Consider the following 25,434-nt stretch of genomic DNA (forward strand, 5'->3'; position numbering starts at 1 on the left):
AGCAGTGAACGGTGCTTGAATTCGTGGATGACCGTGCGGCCAACAGTCTGGTGATGTTAGCTGCAGTGTGCTTTCGGCTTCAACCGTTAAAGGAAATTGTATTATTATTTTTGGCGTAATATTTCTTGCTCCCTTTATTGAGAGGTAGGTGAAATTGTGTCAGGTATAGAGTTTTGCGTTTTGGTAAATTGAGTACTGAATACTTTACTTGTGTCATCTCGTGTGTGAGCTTGCATTTGTTGAAATGGGTTAATAAATGTATTTAGATATTGTTAAGGATTTACGCCCACACAACCATTAGTCGCTTTCCACTCCCATCGTTACCTGCGACACATTATGAATGATACGAAACGATACTCTTGTTGGTGAACAATTTTTTTTTGTGATCTTGTGTCTGCTACTTGGATATCCTCTAGTTATAGCAAATAAAGAGTCTCCCACAAAACTGTTTTTGTGTGTCTTTATTTTCTTTTAGCATAATGGAAAAATCTGATGCATATCTATCAGCGAAATATCATTTTAATCCTCACCATGCCCTTTTTAAGCCTCATCTATATCAATTCACATCTGTTGGAACCCAAAGTTTTGCAGTTTTGATTTAAACAGCTTGTTAAGCTCTTCTGCAAATTATTTGTAGCTTCTCGAGAAAGACTTGTAACAACTATAGCTTCTGTACTCGACATGGCATCAGACAAAGATAGTGACATGATCTGCAAAATTTTATTGGTGACATAACTGACCGCCATTATCGATATTAGGAAGAGAGTCGATCTCTCTCGTAGAGGAATAAAGGCGTGGGCAGTGAGGGAGTCACTTTTTATTCACAAATGCTGTCTCCAGTCTTTCCATTGGATCAGTTCGTTTACAAATGGTGTGGCCCTGTGAGTTGTTGGTCGCTTCTGATGCGTTCGCCGTATTAGCGAGTGCTGCTGTACGTGGAATGGCATTCTGTTGCTGGTCGATGGCTACCTACAGACTGTATTCTACGAGGCCGTCAGTGACTCTGTAACAGATACGATACTGATCTTCTAAAACCTGTTAGTGATTCTGGTACGGAAATTGCTCACCTAATCCTGTTCGGGCTTCGTTTGTTTACATCATATTTCGCCCAGCTTGTTTTGCTTAGTAATCTTTCCATCTTACGTGTCACAACGTGAACGATGCTGCTAACCAGTACCTCGGCTCTGTTCTTCCTGTCTCCGGAAAGAACCATGAATACTTTCACATCTCAGGCGATCGTCACTAGTTTCGAAATTACATAATTCACCTTTAACAGCTAACACGCTTTTACGTTCAAAACATACAATACCTTGTTTTATATGCGTTTTGCTCTAGGACAGAGAGAAATTAACAGTTTGTAACGTGCAACAATGAAGGAGGAAATAGATTTTATGTTACAACTTTGGTGATATAAGTGCTTGTAACATTCGTCTCCAACGCACTTCGAAAGTGAATAACATTCACTTTGTTTTATACAGTCTCTCACACTTGTTCTCACTATTAACCACGTTTGTTGCACGAAATCATTACATAAATATCACAACACTCCATGTGTTTTAACTAACATACATTGAATGAAAACGAAAACAAAGTATCCCAGGGTATATAAGCGTGAGAATTGCTATGATACATAGGTACGGCACTAAATTGTTGTTGTTGTTGTCTTCAGTAATGAGACTGGTTTGATGCAGCTCTCCATGCTACTCTATCCTGTGCAAGCTGCTTCATCTCCCAGTACCTACTGCAACCTACATCCTTCTGAATCTGCTTAGTGTACTCATCTCTCGGTCTCCCTCTACGATTTTTACCCTCCACACTGCCCTCCAATGCTAAATTTGTGATCCCTTGATGCCTCAAAACATGTCCTACCAACCGATCCCTTCTTCTAGTCAAGTTGTGCCACAAACTTCTCTTCTCCCCAATCCTATTCAATACCTCCTCATTAGTTACGTGCTCTATCCACCTTATCTTCAGTATTCTTCTGTAGCACCACATTTCGAAAGCTTCTATTCTCTTCTTGTCCAAACTAGTTATCGTCCATGTTTCACTTCCATACATGGCTACACTCCAAACAAATACTTTCAGAAACGACTTCCTGATATATAAATCTATATTCGATGTTAACAAATTTCTCTTCTTCAGAAACGCTTTCCTTGCCATTGCCAGTCTACATTTTATATCCTCTCTACTTCGACCATCATCAGTTATTTTACTTCCTAAATTGCAAAACTCCTTTACTACTTTAAGTGTCTCATTTCCTAATCTAAATCCCTCAGCATCACACGATTTAATTTGTCTACATTCCATTATCCTCGTTTTGCTTTTGTTAATGTTCATCTTATATCCTCCTTTCAAGACACTGTCCATTCCGTTCAACTGCTCTTCCAAGTCCTTTGCCGTCTCTGACAGAATTACAATGTCATCGGCGAACCTCAAAGTTTTTACTTCGTCTCCATGAATTTTAATACCTACTCCAAATTTTTCTTTTGTTTCCTTTACTGCTTGCTCAATATACAGATTGAATAACATCGGGGAGAGGCTACAACCCTGTCTCACTACTTTCCCAACCACTGCTTCCCTTTCATGCCCCTCGACTCTTATTACTGCCATCTGGTTTCTGTACAAATTATAAATAGCCTTTCGCTCCCTGTATTTTACCCCTGCCACCTTTAGAATTTGAAAAAGAGTATTCCAGTCAACATTGTCAAAAGCTTTCTCTAAGTCTACAAATGCTAGAAACGTAGGTTTGCCTTTTCTTAATCTTTCTTCTAAGATAAGTCGTAAGGTCAGTATTGCCTCACGTGTTCCAACATTTCGACGGAATCCAAACTGATCTTCCCCGAGGTCTGCATCTACCAGTTTTTCCATTCGTCTGTAAAGAATTCGCGTTAGTATTTTGCAGCCGTGGCTTATTAAACTGATAGTTCGGTAATTTTCACATCTGTCAGCACCTGCTTTCTTTGGGATTGGAATTATTATATTCTTCTTGAAGTCTAAATTATGACATGTCGAAAAAAGGAGGCATATGTCACTGCTAGCTTCAACTCAAACGAAAAATTTTAGAGTAAACAACAGGAGTTCTGGAGTAAAAGAATAGTATTTACTGACATACTTCGCTGCGAAATTGAGTTACAAATTGAAGTAGCAATAATTATGTTTTCAGAAATCAAGTAAAACACATCAGGATTTGGCTGTCCATTAATCGCTGTATTTTATTACTTCAGACTTACTAGCTCCGGGCAGTTCTGCCCTTTTTCAGATCTACTGAAAAATAAAAAAGGAATTACAATTGGTTCTTGAACTTTGTTTACAATACTAAAAAGGCGCAAACAGGTCAGTTTGAAATTTAAAAAAAAACAGTGATCGACAAACAGAAAACAAATCTATTTAGTACATTACTGACCATTAAAATTGCTACACCTTGAAGATGTCGTGCTACAAACGCGAAATTTAACCGACAGGAAGAAGATGCCGTGATAAGCAAATGATTAGCTTTTCAGAGCATTCACACAAGGTTGGCGCCGATGCCGACACCTACAAGGTGCTGACATGACGAGAGTTTCCAACCGATTTCTCATACACAAACAGCAGTTGACGGGCGTTGCCTAGTGAAACGTTATTGTGATGCCTCGTGTAAGGAGGAGAAATGCGTACCATCACGTTTCCGACTTTGATAAAGGTCGGATTGTAGCCTATCGCGATTGCGCTTTATCGTATCGTGACATTGCTGCTCGCGTTGGTCGGGATCCAATGACTGTTAGCAGAATATGGAATCGATGGGTTCAGGAGGGTAATACGGAACGCTGTGCTGGATCCCATCGGCCTCGTATCACTAGCAGTCGAGATGACAGTCATCTTATCCGCATGGCTGTAACGGATCGTGCAGCCACGTCTCGATCCCTGAGTCAACAGATGGGGACGTTTTCAAGACAACAACCATCTGCACGAACAGTTCGACGACGTTCGCAGTAGCATGGACTGTCAGCTCGGAGACCATGGCTGCGGTTACCCCTGGCGCTGCATCACACACAGGAGCGCCTGCGATGGTGTACTCAACGACGAACCTGGGTGCACGAATGGCAAAACACCATTTTTTCGGATGAAACCAGGTTCTGTTTACAGCGTCATGATGGTCACATCCATGTTTGGCGATACCGAGGCGAACGCACATTGGAAGCGTATATTCGTCATCGTCGTACTGGCGTATCACCCGGCGTGATGGTACGGGGTGCCATTGGTTACACGTCTCGTGCAGCGCTTGTTCGCATTGACGGCACTTTGAACAGTGGACGTTAAATTTCAGATGTGTTACGACTTGTGGCTCTACCCTTCATTCGATCCCTGCGAAACCCTACATTTCAGCAGGATCATGCACGACCGCATGTTGTAAGTCCTGTACGGGCCTTTCTGGATACAGAATATGTTCGACTGCTGCCCTGGCCAGCACATTCTCCAGTTTTCTCACCAACTGAAAGTGTCTGGTCAATGGTGGTCGAGCAACTGGCTCGTCACAATACGCCAGTCACTACTCTTGATGAACTGTGGTACCGTGTTGAAGCTGCATGGGCAGCTGTACCTGTACACGCCATCGAAGCTGTGTTTGACTCAATGCCCAGGCGTATCAAGGCCATTATTACGGCCAGAAGTAGTTGTTCTGGGTACTGATTTCTCAGTATCTATGAACCCAAATTGCGTGAAAATGTAATCACAAGTCAGTTGTGGTATAATATATTTGTCCAATGAATCCACATCTATCATCTGCATTTCTTCTTGGTGTAGCAATTTTAATGGCCAGTAGTGTAAATTGTGCAGGAGTCTCACCATAATCGCAACTACGAATCCATTTCTTGTATTTCATACAACTGTCGAACGCAACCGTGCCTGTTCCTTCAGACATGCACACATACAAGTCTGATGGACATTGTATAGCACATCGTAAAAACATAGGCACCACAGTACAGTATTCACGCACCTCACTGAAAGAGTCCCCTACAGAGATGAAACCATCATAAGGGAGAAGGGTGAATGCAACCGGACACTTTGGTCAGATCATGTAACATATTTCCATTCCTTAGATATTGAACTGGACTACAGTGGCTCACAGAGGTGTGACTCACAGCTATTGAATCATTATACTAGCAAGACCAGACGCAGAAATGAGAAATTTGGGTCTTCCATAGAGGAACCCAACACCCCGCTTTCCTTCAACAGTGTAGTAGTGATAACAGAAGTTGTCCGAGACGGCGGTGGCTTACCTTGAAACGCAGTTCTCCGACGGGTGGCGCAGCGAAAGGCACCCCCGAGAATCGGTAGTAGGCTGTCCCGTTGATGGTGGTGGTGCTCACCCCTCGCAACAGACCTGCCGTCGTCTGCACAGTCACGTTCTGCGCCGTCTGCAACACACAGGGCGAACCATCAGGCACTCTACCTCTTACGACCAACCACTCCCATTTCGTACGGTTCCATTACGCTCTGCCGAACCTCCTCTCCGTGCTTACACCATTCTACTGTCCCGAGTGACCGGCCGGGGTGGCCTAGCGGTTCTAGGCTCTACAGTCTGGAACCGCGCGACCCCTACGGTCGCAGATTCGAATCCTGCCTCGGGCATGGATGTGTGTGACGTCCTTAAGTTAGTTAGGTTTAAGTAGTTCTAAGTTCTAGGGGACTGATGACCTCAGAAGTTAAGTCCCATAGTGCTCAGAGCCATTTGAACCATTTGTCCCGTGTGATTCAACAGATGCAGCAGAAGTACAAGCCATCACAGCTCTTCATTTTTTCTCTCTTACTGTTAGGCTATTGAACAATGTGCTGTCAAGTTGGCACAGTAAATTCGTGTTAAGAAATAGAACTTGTACCATCGACCACTTCCCAGAGATTCGACGTTAATCTTACCACCCAATTCCGTGTCACTAACCACAGTTTCTTATGATGGATCTCAGTGTTGACACTGATTAGGTTACACAATGACTTGTAGAACGGTTAAAACAGCTGTTCACCACGAGTACGCTTGCAAGCGTATTTTGAACAGAACTTGCCTACCTGTCTTACTTACGTCTCTCTAAGCTGCGTTTAACACATCTGTGAAGACTTTGGCGCAACACTTGTAAATTGTAAGTCACGACCACAGATCAAAACCTGTCATATTTGATATTTAAGCAAACAGGATGGCTCTCGCTTTGCAATAGAACATCGTCACAGTGAGACAAACAGAATTGGAATACAGGGGTTATATTTGTTTTTAGAGGGTCGTCTGATCAGAATCAGTTGTAGGACAATATTTTGGTTCTGAAATTCAAATCAAGGCTGTGTTTAATAAGTTACTTACTTGCTCTAAAATCTCGACACATACCACATTAGAAAGACAAAGAAGTAGGTTCCGACGAAATGAGCGAAAAGTCACGTAATGTTGGCTGAGAAATTGATCCAACACAACAAGCACAAAGTCACCTAAAATATTGAAACACAAAGTCATCTACAAGCTCGATTTAATTTTCTTAATTTGTGCAATTCGTAAATGCAAAGAAAATGAGTCCAAGACCAACGAAACGATACAATTTACGAGGCAAACCAGGTTGCGTAGCAAATCCTATAAACTGTGAGCTGCTCAGAAAATTGACAGTGCAAAAACAGCAAACATGCTCCCCACTCGTCACCAGGATAAGAAATGTCTCTTCCTCTGTGGCAGGACTGCAAGTCTCTCTCAAATGGCTCTGAGCACTATGGGACTTAATATCTGATGTCATCAGTCCCCTAGAACCTAACCATAACTAACCTAAAGACATCACCACATGCCATCGTAGCGGTGGCGCGGTTTCAGACTGAAGCGCCTAGAACCGCTCGGCCACACCAAGAAGTCTCTCTCCCTCTGCGTCAGAACCACAAGTCTCTCTCCCTCCACAGCAGGAAGGCAAGGGCCAAAATTATCCTCTTCTAAACCTCACGCTCAACTCTTTTGAAAAACTCAACTTAGAGGGGAGACACTCAGCGAGACTTCAAATTTATTTACGTGAATGCAGAGGAAACCTGCAGGAATTTCCCATTTTTCGATTACAGAGCGCAATTTAACACGCGTGAGGCTGGTATCAGCTGCTGGCCGTGTTCCACTAATCGGTCGAGCTGCTCTAGCTTAAATACCATGGCGGGCAAGACTCATTTGATTGAATAACTAGATCTTGAGGGGAAGACAACGAATTTTCTCACAATGGCCGAGCAGTGCCGTGGTGGCCGGTTCTTACATAGTGTAGGTGAATTCGTCACGCACAGTTATTATGTAGTGACTTATAGTGACTTGGCGGCAGACTGCTTTCAAAGGAGAAAATAGCATTTCCCCCCAAGTGTGTAGCGAGGGCTAAACGCAGCCGTTTCTACAAATTGTTGTGCCTTGGGGACCCACGTCTCTTCTCTAGACCCTCTGTGACTGACCTCTTATGGTCAAGCCAGACCACGGGACGAACAAGATAATTAGAAGCCTTCTTCCTGAGTAAGTAAACCTTGTGATCTCCTCCAAAATATTTAAGAAATTATCAGAATAATAATCAAATATCACTCAACAATATGTGACTGTTCGTCAGATTAGCTTCTCACAGATGTGTTAAAGGTAGGTTAGCGTGGTGTAAGTAAAGTAGGAGGGGAGGTTCTGTTAAACTTCTCCATTTTAAAGTTTACAAAGATGGTAGACTAAACTAATTAAACCGTTTTATTTACAACTGCTTGATTGTTTAATTATTACTCATGATACCTTAAGATGGCGGTTCGCCATAGTTCATCAGTATGACTCGTTTAGCCGACGAGATGATGATATTATCTAAAGGAAGTGTTCAGTAAACTAATGGCACACTGCAACTTATTGGCACCCATGTCTTCGTTTTTCAAGATAACGTGGTTGTTTTTTTTTTGTTTCACGCAACCAACCACTGTGTACAATACGGAGACCTACAAATTTCATCTGACTTTTTCTTTGACGTCAGTGTTGTATTCTTACCCTGATCCACAATTAACCGATTTTCTTTCTCTCGTTGTTACTTTCAGAGTTCATTTACAATTTATTGTATGTGGAAATGCATCTGCCGGTCGAAGTGGCCGAGCGGTTCTAGCCGCTACAGTCTGGAAACGCGCGACCGTTACGGTCGCACGTTCGAATCCTGCCTCGGGCATGGATGTGTGTGATGTCCTTAGGTTAGTTAGGTTTAAATAGTTCTATGTTATAGGGGACTGATGACCTCAGATGTTGAGTCACACAGTGCTCAGAGCCATTTGAACCATTTTTGAAATGCGTCTCTTGTAAAACTGGTTGATGTAAAGTAATATGTAGCAATGCCAAAGACACACGTGAAAGAAGACATATTTCTGAGTAGACGATTAGCTTGTCTCGTTCACAGATTGCTATACACTATACAGAAGGAGGCATCAAGGACAACGAAAGTATTATTTGATGTCGGAGGAATCTTAAGTTTATTTTGGACTGCAGATACTGGTAGTGCACAATGGAAGAGCCAAAAACATAATTTTTAAAAATTTAGAGTTCTGTCCAGGAACCATAAACGGTAAAAAAACATAAGTCTTGAGAGACACAGGAATAGGTAGCAGCTAATTACATGTTGTACTAGAATTCTTTTAAGGGGTCAATTTTTTCTTGTTGTTGTGGTCTTCATCCTGAGACTGGTTTGATGCAGCTTTCCATGCTACTCTATCCTGTGCAAGCTTCTTCATCTCCCAGTACCTACTGCAACCTACATCCTTCTGAATCTGTTGGGTGTATTCTCATCTCTTGGTCTCCCTCTACGATTTTTACCCTCCATGCTGCCGTCCAATGCTAAATTGGTGATCCCTTGATGCCTCAGAACATGTCCTACCAACTGATCACTTCTACTAGTCAAGTTGTGCCACAAACTTCTCTTCTCCCCTATTCCTCCTCATTACTTATGTGATCTACCCATCTAATCTTCAGCATTCTTCTATAGAACCACAGTTCGAAAGCTTCTATTATCTTCTTGTCCAAACTATTTATCGTCCATGTTTCACTTCCATACATGGCTAGACTCCATACAAATACTTTCAGAAATGACTTCCTGACACTTAAATCTATACTCGATGTTAACAAATTTCTCTTCTTCAGAAACGCTTTCCTTGTCATTGCCAGTCTACATTTTATATCCTCTCTACTTCGACCATTATCAGTTATTTTGCTCCCAAAATAGCAAAACTCCTTTACTATTTTAAGTGTCTCATTTCCTAATCTAATACCCTCAGCATCTCCCGACTTAATTCGACTACATTCCATTATCCTCGTTTTGCTTTTGTTGATGTTCATCTTATATCCTCCTTTCAAGACGCTATCCATTCCGTTCAACTGTTCTTCCAAATCCTTTGCTGTCTCTGACAGAATTACAATGTCATCGGCGAACCTCAAAGTTTTTATTTCTTCTCCATGGGTTTTTATACCTACTCCGAACTTTTCTTTTGTTTCCTTCACTGCTTGCTCAATATACATATTGAATAACATCGGGGAGTGGCTACAACCCTGTCTCACTCCCTTCTCAACCACTGCTTCCCTTTCATGCCCCTCAACTCTTATAACTGCCATTTGGTTTCTGTATAAATTGTAAATAGCCTTTCGTTCCGGGTATTTTACCCCTGCCACCTTCAGAATTTGAAAGAGAGTATTCCAGTCAACATTGTCAAAAGCTTTCTCTAAGTCTACAAATACTAGAAACGTAGGTTTGCCTTTCCTTAGTCTACCTTCCAAGATAAGTCGTAGGGTCAGCATTGCCTCACGTGTTCCAATATTTCTACGGAATCCGAACTGATCTTCCCCGATGTCGGCTTCTACTAGTTTTTCCATTCGTCTCCCTGCCGCCGTTGGATAAGCAGCTGCAGCAGCAAGTCGCATAACCCTAGCTTATTTGTTTGTTAGATAGTTTAATTAATTTCTTTGCGTGTTTTTGGGTGCTTGCATTGTTTAATTCATATATTTCGGGCGTATTATAGTATTTGAGGGTTGTAGCATCGCGCCTTAAAACCTGAATAGTGTAAATTTGCGTAGTCGTCTGTCTTTTGTTTTTGTTTTGAACAGCCAGTCTCGGTTGGTTACAGCCATTGTGCTCCCTGCCGCCGTTGGATAAGCAGCTGCAGCAGCAAGTCGTATAACCCTAGCTTACTTATTTGTTAGATAGTTTAATTAATTTCCTTGCGTGTTTTTGGGTACTTGCAGTGTTTAATTCATATATTTCGGGCGTATTATAGTATTTGACAGTTGTAGCATCGCGCTTTAGTGTTTACTTCGTAGATTCTTATTAAAATTGCGTGTGAGTTTCGTATAGGAGGTGCAATTTCGAGTTTTAGTTACTGTAATCGTAAATTCAGCAGATTGTAGCGCAGTCGTTAGGCATTTGTACAGGTTAGTTGATACAATCTTTGCGTGTTTCGCTTGCGTTATCTAGGCACGGACTCGTGTTTCAGTAACTGTTGTTCAACATCGATTAGAATGGACAGGGACTGCGATTGCTGTGTTCGGATGAGGGCTGACTTGGCATCCCTTCGCTCACAGCTGGAATCGGCGCTGACTTCGGTCGCGCAGCTTGAGGCTGTAGCCAATGGGCACCACTTTGGGGAGCCGGACTCGGGTATCACGGGGATGTCAACCTCATCCCGTCTGTCCCCAGATCGGTCTGCCGCTGTGGTTGCCCCGGTTGCTGCCCGCAGTGGGGCTGAGCCCTCGCCTGTGGTTGATTCGGAGGTCGTGCCAAGGCGTGGCAGGCAGCGAAAGGCGTCCCCGGAGGCTGATCAGAAAGCCTCCCCGGTGCGTCTGACAAACCGGTTTCAGGCACTGTCTCTGGCTGAGCCAGATGCCGCTGCCTGCCCTGTTTCAGAGGATCATTCTCAGCCTTCAAGGTCCGGGCAATCGCAGAGGGTGGGCTTACTGGTAGTTGGGAGCTTCAATGTTAGGCGCGTAATGGGGCCCCTTAGGGATACGGCGGCTAAGGAGGGGAAGAAATCCAGTGTGCACTCCGTGTGCATTCCGGGAGGAGTCATTCCTGATGTGGAAAGGGTCTTTCTGGATGCCATGAAGAGCACAGGGTGTAGCCAGCTGCAGGTGGTGGCACATGTCGGCACTAAGTCGCTTTGGATCTGAGGAAATTCTCTCTGGATTCCAGCGGCTATCTGATTTGGTGAAGGCTGCCGGTCTTGCTTACGAGATGAAGGCAGAGCTCACCATCTGCAGCATCGTTGACGGAACCGACTGCGGACCTTTGGTGCAGAGCCGGGTGGAGAGTCTGAATCAGAGGCTCCGACGGTTTTGCGACCGTATTGGCTGCAGATTCCTTGACTTGCGCCATAGGATGGTGGGGTTTCGGGTTCCGCTGAATAGGTCAGGAGTTCACTACACTCAGCTGGCGGCTACACGGGTAGCGGAGGCTGTGTGGCGTGGACTGGGCGGTTTTTTAGGTTAGAAGGCCTCGGGAAAGTGCGGGATGGGCTGCAATGTCAAAGGGTGCTTGGCAATTACAGGACGTGCTTGGATCAAGGAACAGTCGGAATTATAGTTGTAAATTGTTGTAGTTGCGCTGGAAAAGTCCCTGAGCTTCAAGCGCTAATAGAAAGCACAGAAGCTGATATCGTTATAGGTACAGAAAGCTGGCTAAAGCCTGAAATAAGTTGTTCAGAAATTTTTACGAAGTCTCAGACGGTGTTCAGGAAAGATAGATTAGGCAGAATTGGTGGTTGAGTGTTTGTGTCTGTCAGTAGTGGTTTATCTTGTAGTGAAGTCGAAGTAGATACTCCGTGCGAATTGGTGTGGGTGGAGGTTATACTTAACAGCCGAATTAAGTTAATAATTGGCTCCTTCTACCGACCCCCAGACTCCGATGATACAGTTGCGGAACAGTTAAGAGAAAGTTTGAGTCTCGTAACAAATAAATACACCATTCATACGGTTATAGTTGGTGGGGACTTTAACCTACCCTCGGTATGTTGGCAAAAATACTTGTTCAAAACCGGTGGTAGGCAGAAAACGTCTTCCGAGTTTGTCCTAAATGCTTTCTCCGAAAATTATTTCGAGCAGTTAGTCCACGAAGCCACGCGAATTGTAAATGGTTGCGAAAACACACTTGACCTCTTAGCGACAAACAATCCAGAGCTGATAGAGAGCATCATGACTGATACAGGGATTAGTGATCACAAGGTCATTGTAGCTAGGCTCAATACCATTTCTTCCAAATCCATCAGAAACAAACGCAAATAATTTTATTTAAAAAAGCGGATAAAGTGCCACTAGAAGCCTTCCTAAAAGACAATTTCCATTCCTTCCGAACTGACTATGCGAATGTAGACTAGACGTGGCTCAAATTCAAATGTATAGTAGCAACAGCAATTGAGATATTCATACCTCATAAATTGGTAACAGATGGATCGGATCCCCCGTGGTACACAAAAAAGATCCGAACGCTGTTGCAGAGGCAGCGGAAAAAGCATGCGAAGTTCAGAAGAACGCGAAATCCCGAAGATGGGCTGAAATTTACAGACGCGCGAAATTTGGCACGTACTTCGATGCGAGGTGCCTTTAATAGGTTCCACAACGAAACATTATCTCGAAATTTGGTAGAAAATCCGAAGAAATTCTGGTCGTATGTAAAGTACACAAGCGGCAAGACGCAGTCAGTACCTTCGCTGCGCAGTGCCGATGGTACTGTTATCGACTACTGTGCCGCTAAAGCGGAGTTATTGAACGCAGTTTTGCGAAATTCCTTCACCAGGGAAGACAAATGGAATATTCCAGAATTTGAAACACGAACATCTGCTAGCATGAGTCTCTTAGAAGTAGATACCTTAGGGTTTGCGAAGCAACTCAAATCGCTTGATACGGGCAAGTGTTCAGGTCCAGATTGTATACCGATTAGGTTCCTTTCAGATTACGCTGATACTATAGCTCCCTACTTAGCACTCATATACAACCGCTCGCTCACCGATAGATCTGTACCTACAGATTGGAAAATTGCGCAGGTCGCACCAGTGTTCAAGAAGGGTAGTAGGAGTAATCCATTTAACTACAGACCTATACCATTGACGTCGGTTTGCAGTAGGGTTTTGGAGCATATACTGTACTCAAACATTATGAATCACCTCGAAGGGAACGATCTATTGACACGTAATCAGCATGGCTTCAGAAAACATCGCTTTTGTGCAACGCAGCTAGCTCTTTATTCGCATGAAGTAATGGCCGCTATCGACAGGGGATCTCAAGTTGATTCCGTATTTCTAGATTTCCGGAAAGCTTTTGACACCGTTCCTCACAAGCGACTTCTAATCAAGCTGCGGAGCTATGGGGTATCGTCTCAGTTGTGCGACTGGATTCGTGATTTCCTGTCAGGAAGGTCGCAGTTCGTAGTAATAGACGGCAAATCATCGAGTAAAACTGAAGTGATATCAGGTGTTCCCCAGGGAAGCGTCCTGGGACCTCTGCTGTTCCTGATCTATATAAATGACCTGGGTGACAATCTGAGCAGTTCTCTTAGACTGTTCGCAGATGATGCTGTAATTTACCGTCTAGTAAGGTCATCCGAAGACCAGTATCAGTTGCAAAGCGATTTAGAAAAGATTGCTGTATGGTGTGTCAGATGGCAGTTGACGCTAAATCACGAAAAGTGTGAGATGATCCACATGAGTTCCAAAAGAAATCCGTTGGAATTCGATTACTCGATAAATAGTACAATTCTCAAGGCTGTCAATTCAACTAAGTACCTGGTGTTAAAATTACGAACAACTTCAGTTGGAAGGACCACATAGATAATATTGTCGGGAAGGCGAGCCAGAGGTTGCGTTTCATTGGCAGGACACTTAGAAGATGCAACAAGTCCACTAAAGAGACAGCTTACACTACACTCGTTCGTCCTCTGTTAGAATATTGCTGCGCGCTGTGGGATCCTTAAAAGGTGGGATTGACGGAGGACATCGAAAGGGTGCAAAAAAGGGCAGCTCGTTTTGTATTATCGCGTTATAGGGGAGAGAGTGTGGCAGATATGATACACGAGTTGGGATGGAAGTCATTACAGCATAGACGTTTTTCGTCGCGGCGAGACCTTTTTACGAAATTTCAGTCACCAACTTTCTCTTCCGAATGCGAAAATATTTTGTTGAGCCCAGCCTACATAGGTAGGAATGATCATCAAAATAAAATAAGAGAAATCAGAGCTCGAACAGAAAGGTTTAGGTGTTCGTTTTTCCCGCTCGCTGTTCGGGAGTGGAATAGTAGAGAGATAGTATGATTGTGGTTCGATGAACCCTCTGCCAAGCACTTAAATGTGAATTGCAGAGTAGTCATGTAGATGTAGATGTAAAGAATTCGCGTTAGTATTTTGCAGCCGTGACTTATTAAACTGATTGTTCGGTAATTTTCACATCTGTCACCACCTGCTTTCTTTGGGATCGAAATTATTATATTCTTCTTGAAGTCTGAGGGTATTTCGCCTGTCTCATACATCTTGCTCACCAGATGGTAGAGTTTTGTCAGGACTGGCTCTCGCAAGGCTGTCAGTAGTTCTACTGGAATGTTGTGCCGGGTTCGAACTCAGGCCTACTGCTTACTAGGAAGGTGCGCTGACTACTACGCCATCCGAGGTCTGACGAGAGGCACGCTAGGGTACACAGCGCAGTCGTGGTGACCGGTGAGTCTGGATGGCGTAATGATCAGCGCATCTACCTACTAAGCAGAAGACACAGGTTCGAATTCCGGTCTGGCACAACTTTCAACTTGCCCCCTGATATAAAACAATACCCGCTGGCAGCCAATGTCTTTGATTCCCTTGTGTCTTGACCACAGATTTTAGTTTTAATTAACGCTACATAAGGGAAACAGCATTGGCAAAATACATAATTCTTTCCAACAGTAACAATTGTACAGCATCTTCATTACATTCTTACTTTATGCTAATCAAATCCATTGATTTTTAATTCCAGTACTTTAATAAGTCGCTTTGATTGCAAGTTGTTGAACTTAAATTAAACTTTTGTAATTAACAAATGTATCTAACAGAAATCAGCAACCAATCTGCTGTCCATTACAGATCCATTACCGGACAAATGCTTTGAGGAGAGAGTGCAGAGAAAACGACAAAACATTCACGAGTTTAGAGCTAAAAGCAGTCAGGACGTCTATTCTATTTGATCGTTGGGCATTAGTTAAAGTTTTACTTCTAATAATGATACATAAGCATTAGTACAACCTATTGTCGTGGAGAAACTGCGCAAAACATAAAGAAATGTTGAACGTCAGTAAAGAATGTCACTTGTGTGCACGATTTAGCCGGGCATCCACCACGAAATTCAAAGCATGGCAGTTACGAAGTTCAGGAATTTATTCTTAATTTTTTTCCCCTGCGAATACGTTCGTTTTCCTTCATGTGTTCCCTCCATAGCATCCTTATAAATGTTTATCTCCAATTGGCAAGTAGATGAAATGTAATACAGTGAAGGAACCAAGAGAAGGTTATAATCTAATCTCGATTCTATTTAATCTATTCACTAAGTAAAGGAGAGCAAGGATACATTTGAAAAGGGAACTTAACTTGGAAAGAAGAAATAAAAACCTTGAAGTCTGCTGATTGCATTGTAACACTGTCAGAAATGCTGAAGTTCTTGGAAGAGCAGTTGAACGGAATGGATAGTACAATGAAAAGAGGTTATACGATGAATATCAACAAAAGTAAAACGAGGATAACTGAGCGAAATCTAACAAAACCAGCCGATGCTGAGGAAATGAGGTTAACAAACAAGACAATAAAAGTAGTAGATGAGTTTTGCTTCTTGGGCATCATAATAACCGAAAATGGCCTAAATAGAGAGGGTATAAAGTGCTGACTGGCCGTAGGAAAAGAAAAGTTTCTGAAACAGAGAAAAATCTTAACGTATAATATAAATTTAAGTTTTGGTAAGTCTACTCTGGAAATATTTCTCGGAAGCGTAGCCTTATACGAAAGAGAAACGTGGACGACAAGAATTAAAAACAAGAAGAAAACAGAAGCTTTGGAATATGATGCTACAGAACAACGCTGAAGGTTAGATGGATAGATTGGTAAATCAAGGAAGAGGTATTGAATCCAAACTAGGAGAAAATTATTTAATGGCACAGCTTTACTAAAGAAACTGACTGGTTGTTAGGACACGTCCTGAGGCATCAAGGTATCGTCAGTCTGGTGATGGACGGAAGTGTAGGTGTTAAAAACTGGAGAGAGAGACCGACGTCTTACCAGAATAAGCAGGTTACAATTGGTATACACCGATGACTTAAACTTTTTAAACACGTGCTCGATAGCGCTTTGGTTGAATAAAGCCTGGAATTAATTCGGCAAGTCTTTGGAACGTTTCTGAAAGTACGTGGCAACAGAAGTCTACGCACATGTCGAGAAATTCACGAAAATTATGGGCTGGAGGATTGTGGGAGCACACGTTGTCCTGAATAGCGCTCTAGATCTGTTCAGGCCGGCCACGGTGGCCAAGCGCTTCTAGGCGCTGCAGTCCGGAACCGCGGGACTGCAACGGTCGCAGGTTCGAATCCTGCCTCGGGCATGGATGTGTGTGAAGTCCTTAGGTTAGTTAGGTTTAAGTAGTTCTAAGTTCTAGGGGACTGATGACCTCAGATGTTAAGTCCCATAGTGCTCAGAGCCAACCACATGTGTACAATCGGTTTCAGATTAGCCGAATTTGACGGCCAAGACATCAACGTGAGCTCCTAAAACCACTGCTGCTGAATTCTGGCTTTGTGGCACGGACCGTTGTCTTGCTGGAATATTCAATCGCTTTCAATAATGCGTTCTAAACGGTGTGCTCCGAAAGACTTGTTCCTGTACAAGCAAGACAGTCATTAGATCTGCGGCAGATATCAGCTCATCCTCCTTTACAGAGCATGCAAGTTTCCGATCTCCGTGTTCTATTACGAGGAGTGTGCATCTAGCACATTATCACCTACTCGACGTTTCATCGTCCTTGAACCATGTTCCAAAGACGCTCACGACAGTAGCATGTGAGCAGCAGCTTAGCATCTCCGTTCCTGAGATGCTCGTTCCCAGATGCCCAGATGCCCTTTGTCGAGGTTGCTTATGTCCTTGGATTTTCCCATAGTCGGCCCGATCCTTGTTAGAATGATTCCATATTCGTCTCTGCTCCTCTCACATACCTTCCGCACCGCGGCACGTGTTCACAATTTCACCAGGCAGCATTATTTCTCGTGGTGGGCAGTGGTCATGACGATGCATATATGCAAGGCGACGAATGAAAATTTGTTCCAATGCTGGGATTCGAACCAGGGTCCCTGCTGACCCAGCAGATGCGCTAGCCATTACGCCACCCTGCCACCCTCCAACTAAAAGATTCACATTTCTTTACGTACTACGCGAATATGTAATAAAAATGGGGGGTGTCTCTATTAAAAAAAAAAAAAAAAAAAAAAAAAAAAGATACCCGTTTGAACTATGGCAGCGCCATCTAGCGGGCCAACCATTGCGCCATCTGGTTTCCCCCTTCAAGCTGGACGAGTTTCGTTCTTTGTAGTTTTTTCCTTTGATGCTTATTTCGTGAGTTATTTGGCCCAGTCACGATCAGGGTGCTATAAAAAGGCAGGGCCAAACTTTCAGGAAACATTCCTCTCACAAAAAGAAAGAAAATATGTTATGTGGACATGTGTCCGGAAACGCTTACTTTCCATGTTAGAGCTCATTTTATTACTTCTCTTCAAATCACATTACTCATGGAATGGAAACATACAGCAACAGAACGTACCAGCGTGACTTCAAACACTTTGTTACAGGAAATGTTCAAAATGTCCTCCGTTAGCGAGGATACATGCATCCACTCTCCGTCGCATGGAATCCCTGATGCGCTGATGCAGCCCTGGAGAATGGCGTATTGTATCACAGCCGTCCACAATATGAGCACGGAGGGTCTCTACATTTGGTACCGGGGTTGCGTAGACAAGAGCTTTCAAATGCCCCCATAAATGAAAGTCAAGAGTGTTGAGGTCAGGAGAGCGTGGAGGCCATGGAAGTGGTCCGACTCAACCAATCCATCGGTCACCGAATCTGTTGTTGAGAAGCGTACGAACACTTCGACTGAAATGTGCAGGAGCTCCATCGGGCATGAACCACATGTTGTGTCGTACTTGTAAAGGCACATGTTCTAGCAGTACAGGTAGAGTATCCCGTATGAAATCATGATAACGTGCTCCATTGAGCGTATGTGGAAGAACATGGGGCCCAATCAAGACATCACCAATAACGCCTGCCGAAACGTTCAGACAAAATCTGTGTTGATGACGTGATTGCACAATTTCGTGCGGATTCTCGTCAGCCCACACATGTTGATTGTGAAAATTTACAATTTAATCACATAAAGAGAATATTTGCACTGAAATGTTGGATGAACCATTCGCAGAAGTGTACCCATGGAGGCCAATCAGCTGCTGATAGTGCCTGCACACGCTGTAAATGGTACGCAAACAACTGGTTCTCTCGTAGCACTCACCATCAGTGACGTGGTCAACGTTACCTTGTACAGCAGCAACTTCTCTGACGCTGACATTAGGGTTATCGTTAACTGCACGAAGAATTGCCCCGTCCATTGCAGGTGTCCTCGTCGTTCTAGGTCTTCCCCAGTCGCGAGTCATAGGCTGGAATGTTCCGTGCTCCCTAAGACGCCGATCAATTGCTTCGAACGTCTTCCTGTCGGGACACCTTCGTTCTGGAAATCGGTCTCGATACAAACGTACGCCGCCACGGCTATTGCCCCGTGTTAATCCATACATCAAATGGGCATATGCCAACACCGTATTTGTAAACATTGCACTGACTGCAAAACCACGTTCGTGATGAACACTAACCTGTTGATGCCACGTACTGATGAGCTTGATGGTAGTAGTGTAGAGCAATGAGTCGCATGTCAACACAAGCATCGAAGTTAACATTACCTTCCTTCAATTGGGCCAACTGGCGGTGAATCGAGGAAGTACAGTACATACTGACGAAACTAAAATGAGCTCTATCATGGAAATTAAGCGTTTCCGGACACATGTCCACATAAGATCTATTCTTTATTTGTGTGTGAGGAATGTTTCCTGCAAGTTTGGCCGTACCTTTTTGTAACAACCTGTATACATTATGCATATATGCATGAAGCAGGACCTCTTCTCATTGGATGCAGAAGTGCTATTTCAGTAAAGCTGGAGAGCCTCTGCAACGCTGTTTGAGCTTAGCGAGAATAGCGAGTGGCCTGAGGCGTGGTAAGCGCATCTGCTTAGTGAGCAGGAGACCCAGCTTTGAATCCCGGCCTTGGTGCAATTTTTTTTTTCATTTTTCACATCAGTCTGATGTTTGAGACTTGAAAAGTTCTCTGGAATCACACAGTTTCTTTTGAGGGATCATAATGCTTTGATATATCAGCGTGTGTTGAGGTAGTTATGTAGAAATGAAGAGCTTTGTTCAAGATAAAATACCGTGGAGAAGTCTGTGAGACCAGCTTTTAGGCTGAAGACCACAACAGCAACGGAGGCTTTCCTGCAATGGTTCTTTGCATGCGCTATTTGCACATGGGAAGGAGGAAAATTACATAATATCACCCAAAGTGCCCTCTGCCACAAACCATAAGGCGGTTTGGCTAATATAGATTTAGATGTAGTCCAAACTTTGGTGTCATCATCGAACGACTGTGCACATCATGACTTCCTACATGTTAGTTGGTCTGGCTACGCATTGTGGTTTGGGACTTTCTTGCAGCGTCTATTGGACGGACTGCAATCGCCGATGAACTTTATCTTTCAAGGTTACACTCATACCGAATATGAGCCGTGACAGACCTGGACACTGTGATAAGTAATCAGTAGCTTGCGATATGTCCCATCTTCAAGGAAAGAGTCATTCATACGTGCTTTGATATCTCTATGATAACATTTCAGCGAGGGATAAAATAGGTCGCAGTAAAGATTCTACAAAAAAGCAAAACTACTGATGGATTATGAATGAAAACACGCAACACTGGTGTAATATTCTTATAGAATATTACACCAGTGTTGTGTATGTTTTCATTCATACTGTATAAAATTTACTACCTAGAACCGATTGAGCAGTTAACCGATCCAATATGTGATGGAGTCCAGCCGTTGTAGCGAACATCATCTTGTGTATTCAACTGAAAAGGAAGTGTGTTGAGGAAGGAATTGGAACCAAGTAAAGATATCAAAAGGTCTTAATCACTGCTACATTTAAAATTTGGCCATCTGGTATTGAACTGTAGAAAACAAACTGATATGGATGAGGAGTTACATAATCATCTAGTGATTACGAGTAAGCTGCAATAAAAAAGAATAAGGAAAAGGATGAATCGTACGAGGGTGTAGAAGACAGACAAACAGCAAACAAGGAGACAATGTAGAAGTTTCCTGAGGTTGTGACAACTACGTATGTAAACAATATAAGGGTAGTTTATAAGTGCGAAGGCTGGAGAGAACCTTTTACATAACACAAATTACTACAGAAACGACCTATCCACAAATGAAATAAGTACTATCTGTTATCTTTGTAAGAAGGAAATGGAAGAATGAAATAGATGAGACAAGAAACTAATTTCATAGATTGATAAGATAGAAAATTAACGGGAGTACAAAAACGTAAAATCTGAGTAGATGAGTAAGATATATGCACGAGAATAAATAGAAAAAGTCGTTGAAAAGTACATCCAGGAACATTAAACGTAATTACTGGGAAGCAAAGACTTAAAGTGACAGCTTAAGAAGGAAGATTACTCGAGAATATCCAAACAGAGAAAGTATTAGAAGCATCCTAGTGCAGGTGATAAAAATCTTTCTTCAACCAACGGACTCTCCTGTCATTAAAAGTTATTGACATGGAATTCAGAAAGGACAAAGTGTGTGGTGCTCAGCGTATCTGTAAGTAGGATATGAACTACTAGAAAACCAAAGAAGAAATTAAAGTATTTGATAAATGTACTAATCGACTGGACAGAAAAGGTATAAAGGAAGCGTGAAAAAGAAATCGAGAGAAAACTCTTACCAGAATAAAGACTCCGGATATGCTACGGCGTCAAGGAATAATTAACTACTGGAAATAACTATAGATGAAATAAATGCTATGATGAGAGTAGGTCGCATGAAGTGCTTAAACAGAAGTAATAAAATTAGAAGAAGCAAGGGAAAAACTGAAGAAGGTATCGCACTAATCGAAAGATCGATTACTGAAAATAACATAAACTAATGTGAACGAATATCACAATTCACATATGATGATCGCTTTTACCAGTAGCAGGTGGCCGATAGTCTCCAAATAAGAGCAGTCCGGCATGTTATAAAGATGAAGGCAGGACCCTACTTCATCACGAATGTATTCAGTTATCACAACGGCAGATCAAAAGGTACATGGATTGCGTTAACCTTCCGTACAATGCATCATTATCGATGCGTTTGTTCATGGGAAACATGACCAGTTAAACTTGCGCAATTCTATAAAACAAGAGTCGTAGCAGATTTGGATAGAGGCAGTCTGGCAACAGTATTGGCGAGGGGTATTTGGTGTTTCAGTTATCACTGACATAAAGAAGCTCTTATCGCATTTTGTGTTATCTACACAAAACTGTCGTCTTTCGCCAACTGTAAATCGAGTGCAGTTCTGATAATCTAATCAATGAAAATGCGGCAGACGCCTGAGTATGTGCTCCGTGCCTCATATGACGCAAGGTACACAAATATGGATGAGGACGGATAACTGGCGGCAGAAATACAACAGTCATTCAGCTCGTTTCGGCAGTTGCTTTACTGTAAGTTGTGCGAGGCAGACAAAGATGCATTAGATCTTCGCATAAAGAAATACGCAGTGTTTGCTTCTAAATTAGTATATTATGCCGATTTATTGAGGTCTAAGTGGGAGTCGAGTGTTTCCTTTATATAAGACCACAGCTCCAGCTGTTTGTAAATTTATGTGTGATGAATGACAAAGAAACTTACTATTTACGTATTCCATTTAAAAGATAAATTCAAAGAATTTTGTATGGGTACAGTTCAGCAGTTATTGAAAGAGAGAAAGGTTAATTGGTTAATACGCCTATGCTAATTTTCAAGCACAGTTAATCCGTCAGTATTTTTGTTTCAATCTAAACGATAAGTTCTTCGCTCGAGAAGCTTGACACAGATACATTAAAACTTTTCCCAGCAATAACTGAGCGGTCGTGCTGTTGTCATATGTGAAAATCAGAACATTCCATTTGCCAGTAAATCTCTAAGCACTAAAAAACCATAAAGCTGTTGTGTGGCTCTCTCGGAAGACAACATTAAGCTTAGAAAGTGTAATAAATTGTGAAAAAGGTCCAAGCTACGAAGCTTAAATAAACATTTAAGCCTCGTTTGATTCATAGATTCTACACACATCAAAAAAGTTTTGCATCACCTCGGTTCCCGTAACTCTTAACGATAGACGTAGACTGTGGATACTATATCACAGACAGTCCTTTAGGACTGTCCAGAGACGTCAATAAACCCATCCAAAGATGTAAACAACCATCCATGAGCAGAACCTATTAGAGGGAGCGGCTCCGAGAGGCGATCAGTTTCAGTCATTCCACCAGGGAGGAGGTACACGGCTGGTGTTGTCTGTAGTTCAACCATGACTACTCGGTCAATACCGCAGTTCGATCGCTTCTGCCTTGTCACTTTGTGCCAGTAAGGGCTCTCAACAAGGGAAGTGTCCAGGCGTCTCGGATTAACCAAAGCGATGTTGTTCGGACATGAAGGAGACACAGGGCTACAACTGCAGTGATGACCGCTACCTACGGATCATGGCTCGGAGGAACCCTGACAGCAACGCCATCATGTTGAATAATGCTTTTCCTGCAGTCACAGGACGTCGTGTTACGACTCAAACTGTGCGCAATAGGCTGCATGATGCTCAACTTCACTCTCGATGTCCATGACGAGGTCCATCTTTACAACCAAGGCACCATGCAGCGCGGTACAGAAGGTCCCAACAACATGCCGAATGGACCGCTCAGGATTGGCATCACGTGCGGGATTAGCCGAGCGGCCTCAGGCGCTGCAGTCATCGACTGTGCGGCTGGTCCCAGCAGAGGTTCGAGTCCTCCCTCGGGCATGTGTGTGTGTGTGTGTGTGTGTGTGTGTGTGTGTGTGTGTGTGTGTGTGTGTGTGTGTGTGTGTTTGTCCTTAGGATAATTTAGGTTAAATAGTGTGTAAGCTTAGGGACTGATGACCTTAGCAGTTAATTCCCATAAGATTTCACACACATCTGAACGTTTGATTTTTGATTGGCATCACGTACTCTTCACCGATGAGTGTCGCATATGGCTTCAACCAGACAATCGTCGAAAACGTGTTTGGAGCCAATCCGGTCATGCTGAACGCCTTAGACACACTGCCCAGCGAGTGCAGAAAGGTGGAGGTTCCATGCTGTTTCGGGGTGGCATTATGTTGGGCAGACGTACGCCGCTAGTGATCATGGAAGGCGGCGTAACTTCTGTACGATACGTGAATGCCATCCTCCGACTGATAGTGCAACCATATCGGCAGCATACTGGAGAGGTATTCCTCTTCATGGACGACAATTCGCGCCCCTATCGTGCACGTCTTGTGAACGACTTCCTTCAGGATAACGACATCGCTCGAGTAGAGTGGCCAGCATGTTCTCCAGACACGAACCCTGTCGAACATGCCTGAGGTAGCCTGAAAAGGACAGTTTATGGACGACGTGACGCACCAACAATTCTTAGGGATCTACACCGAATCGCCGTTGAGGAGGGGGACAATCTGGACCAACAGTGCCTTGATGAACATGTGGATAGCATGCCAAGACGAATAAAGGCATGCGTCAATGCAAGAGGACGTGGGCACTAGAGGTACCGGTGTGTACAGCAATCTGGACCAGCACCTGTGAAGGTCCCGCTGTATGGTGGTACAACATGCAATGTGTGGTTTTCATGAGCGGTAACAAGGGCGGAAATGAGGTTTATGTTGATCTCAAATGGTTCAAATGGCTCTAAGCACGATGGGTCTTAACATCTGAGGTCATCAGTCCCCTAGACTTAGAAATACGTAAACCTAACTAACCCAAGGACAACACACACATCCATGCCCGAGACAGGATTCGAACCTGCGACCGTGTCAGCAGCGAGGTTCCGGACTTATGCGCCTAGAACCGCTCTGTCACAGTGGCCGGCTATGTTGATCTCCATTCCAATTTTCTGCACAGGTTCCGGAACTCTCGGAACGGAGGTGATGCAAACCTCTTTTTGATGTGCGTATTTCGCAGCACGCTACAAGCTGTCAGGTCAGTATTCAGGTAACTTTTCCTGAAACTGTGAACAATGTTCCTCGTTAGCGCTGTTTCGCTAATTTAGGTGTCAGGCAGGTTAAAAGTAACGGTTATGGTACTAGGTGTCTGCAGTCAGTGGGTACTGAGTGTAGTGTGTCGATATTGTTACTGGTGATGGTGAAATGCAGTCTACATCTTTCGAATAGCATCAAGGGGCCGACGAACTAACTGTCCTCGTCCAGCAGGCAAATCATCGGCAATGTCACGTGGCCTCGGTCCACGAGACAATAAAGTGACTGTTGGAACTTACCAAGAATTTTGATTACAGTCTTTCAGCTACTACCTGTTCTTATCAATCTCTCACCCCTTGCCTGTCAAATACTACCGATCAAACTTTCTTCTTCCACCACAGTTAGAGCCGAGTACTTCGGTGTCGAACGTCACGACACAGGCGTGAATCAACTCCCTGAATGCGGAGGTTGACTATTTAGTAAACAAATTAAATCAACAAATTCCTTTCAGACGTTCCTAACTTAGTGATTTGCGATAAATATTTGGTCAGTTTGTCTCACACGTCCTCTAGATGACAGAGCCCACATCAGACGCATTACATAATGAACGTTACTACTGCAGGCCTAGCAGCGGTGCAGACTTAACGCAAGTGAAGTGCTTACCACGCAGGCGACCACGGCGGCTACCAGCAGTGTTGGGAAGGCGATCATGGCGGACGAGTGAGGGCTCACAGCTGACGGTTGGCGACAACGATTCTCGCTCCGCCTTTTATACTGCGTTGTTCTGCGATTCGAGAGGCTCCCACGGATTCACCTTGTCACTCTTCTTGTTGTAGAGGACAAACGGTATGTCCTATTCGTCATTATGGGTAGGTTATCTCGAGAAAAACCAGTAATATTATCTTTAAGAGACACTTATCATCCTGTTGATCATCTGCTTACCACTTCGGTACACTATCTGAGCTCTACATAAACAATCAGTTTATTGTGGGAAAGTTTCCTCTTTAGTGCCCCTTCAGTGCTGATTGATGGAATGCTATTCACTGGTATTTATCAAGCAGTAATCTTCCATTCACCTCTAACGAGCGTTCCGTCACAAACAATAGTTTCTT

The 25,434-nt window shown here is 43.4% G+C and overlaps 1 protein-coding gene across 1 annotated transcript in view; it reads right to left on the bottom strand.

Annotated features, from left to right (window-relative positions):
- Positions 1–25,068, bottom strand: part of LOC126316969 (juvenile hormone esterase-like) — an 82,830-nt gene extending 57,762 nt beyond the window's left edge. Inside the window, exons 1-2 of the mRNA XM_049993037.1 lie at positions 24,986–25,068; positions 5,256–5,393 (exon numbers count right to left, since the gene is read on the bottom strand). Of these exons, the coding sequence (XP_049848994.1) occupies positions 5,256–5,393; positions 24,986–25,033 (186 nt within the window). The 5' untranslated portion in view covers positions 25,034–25,068. The remainder of the gene's footprint in view (positions 1–5,255; positions 5,394–24,985) is intronic.
- Positions 25,069–25,434: the final 366 nt, after the last annotated feature.

The sequence above is a fragment of the Schistocerca gregaria genome, chromosome 1 (assembly GCF_023897955.1).
Source record: "Schistocerca gregaria isolate iqSchGreg1 chromosome 1, iqSchGreg1.2, whole genome shotgun sequence".
NCBI classification, from domain to species: domain Eukaryota; kingdom Metazoa; phylum Arthropoda; class Insecta; order Orthoptera; family Acrididae; genus Schistocerca; species Schistocerca gregaria.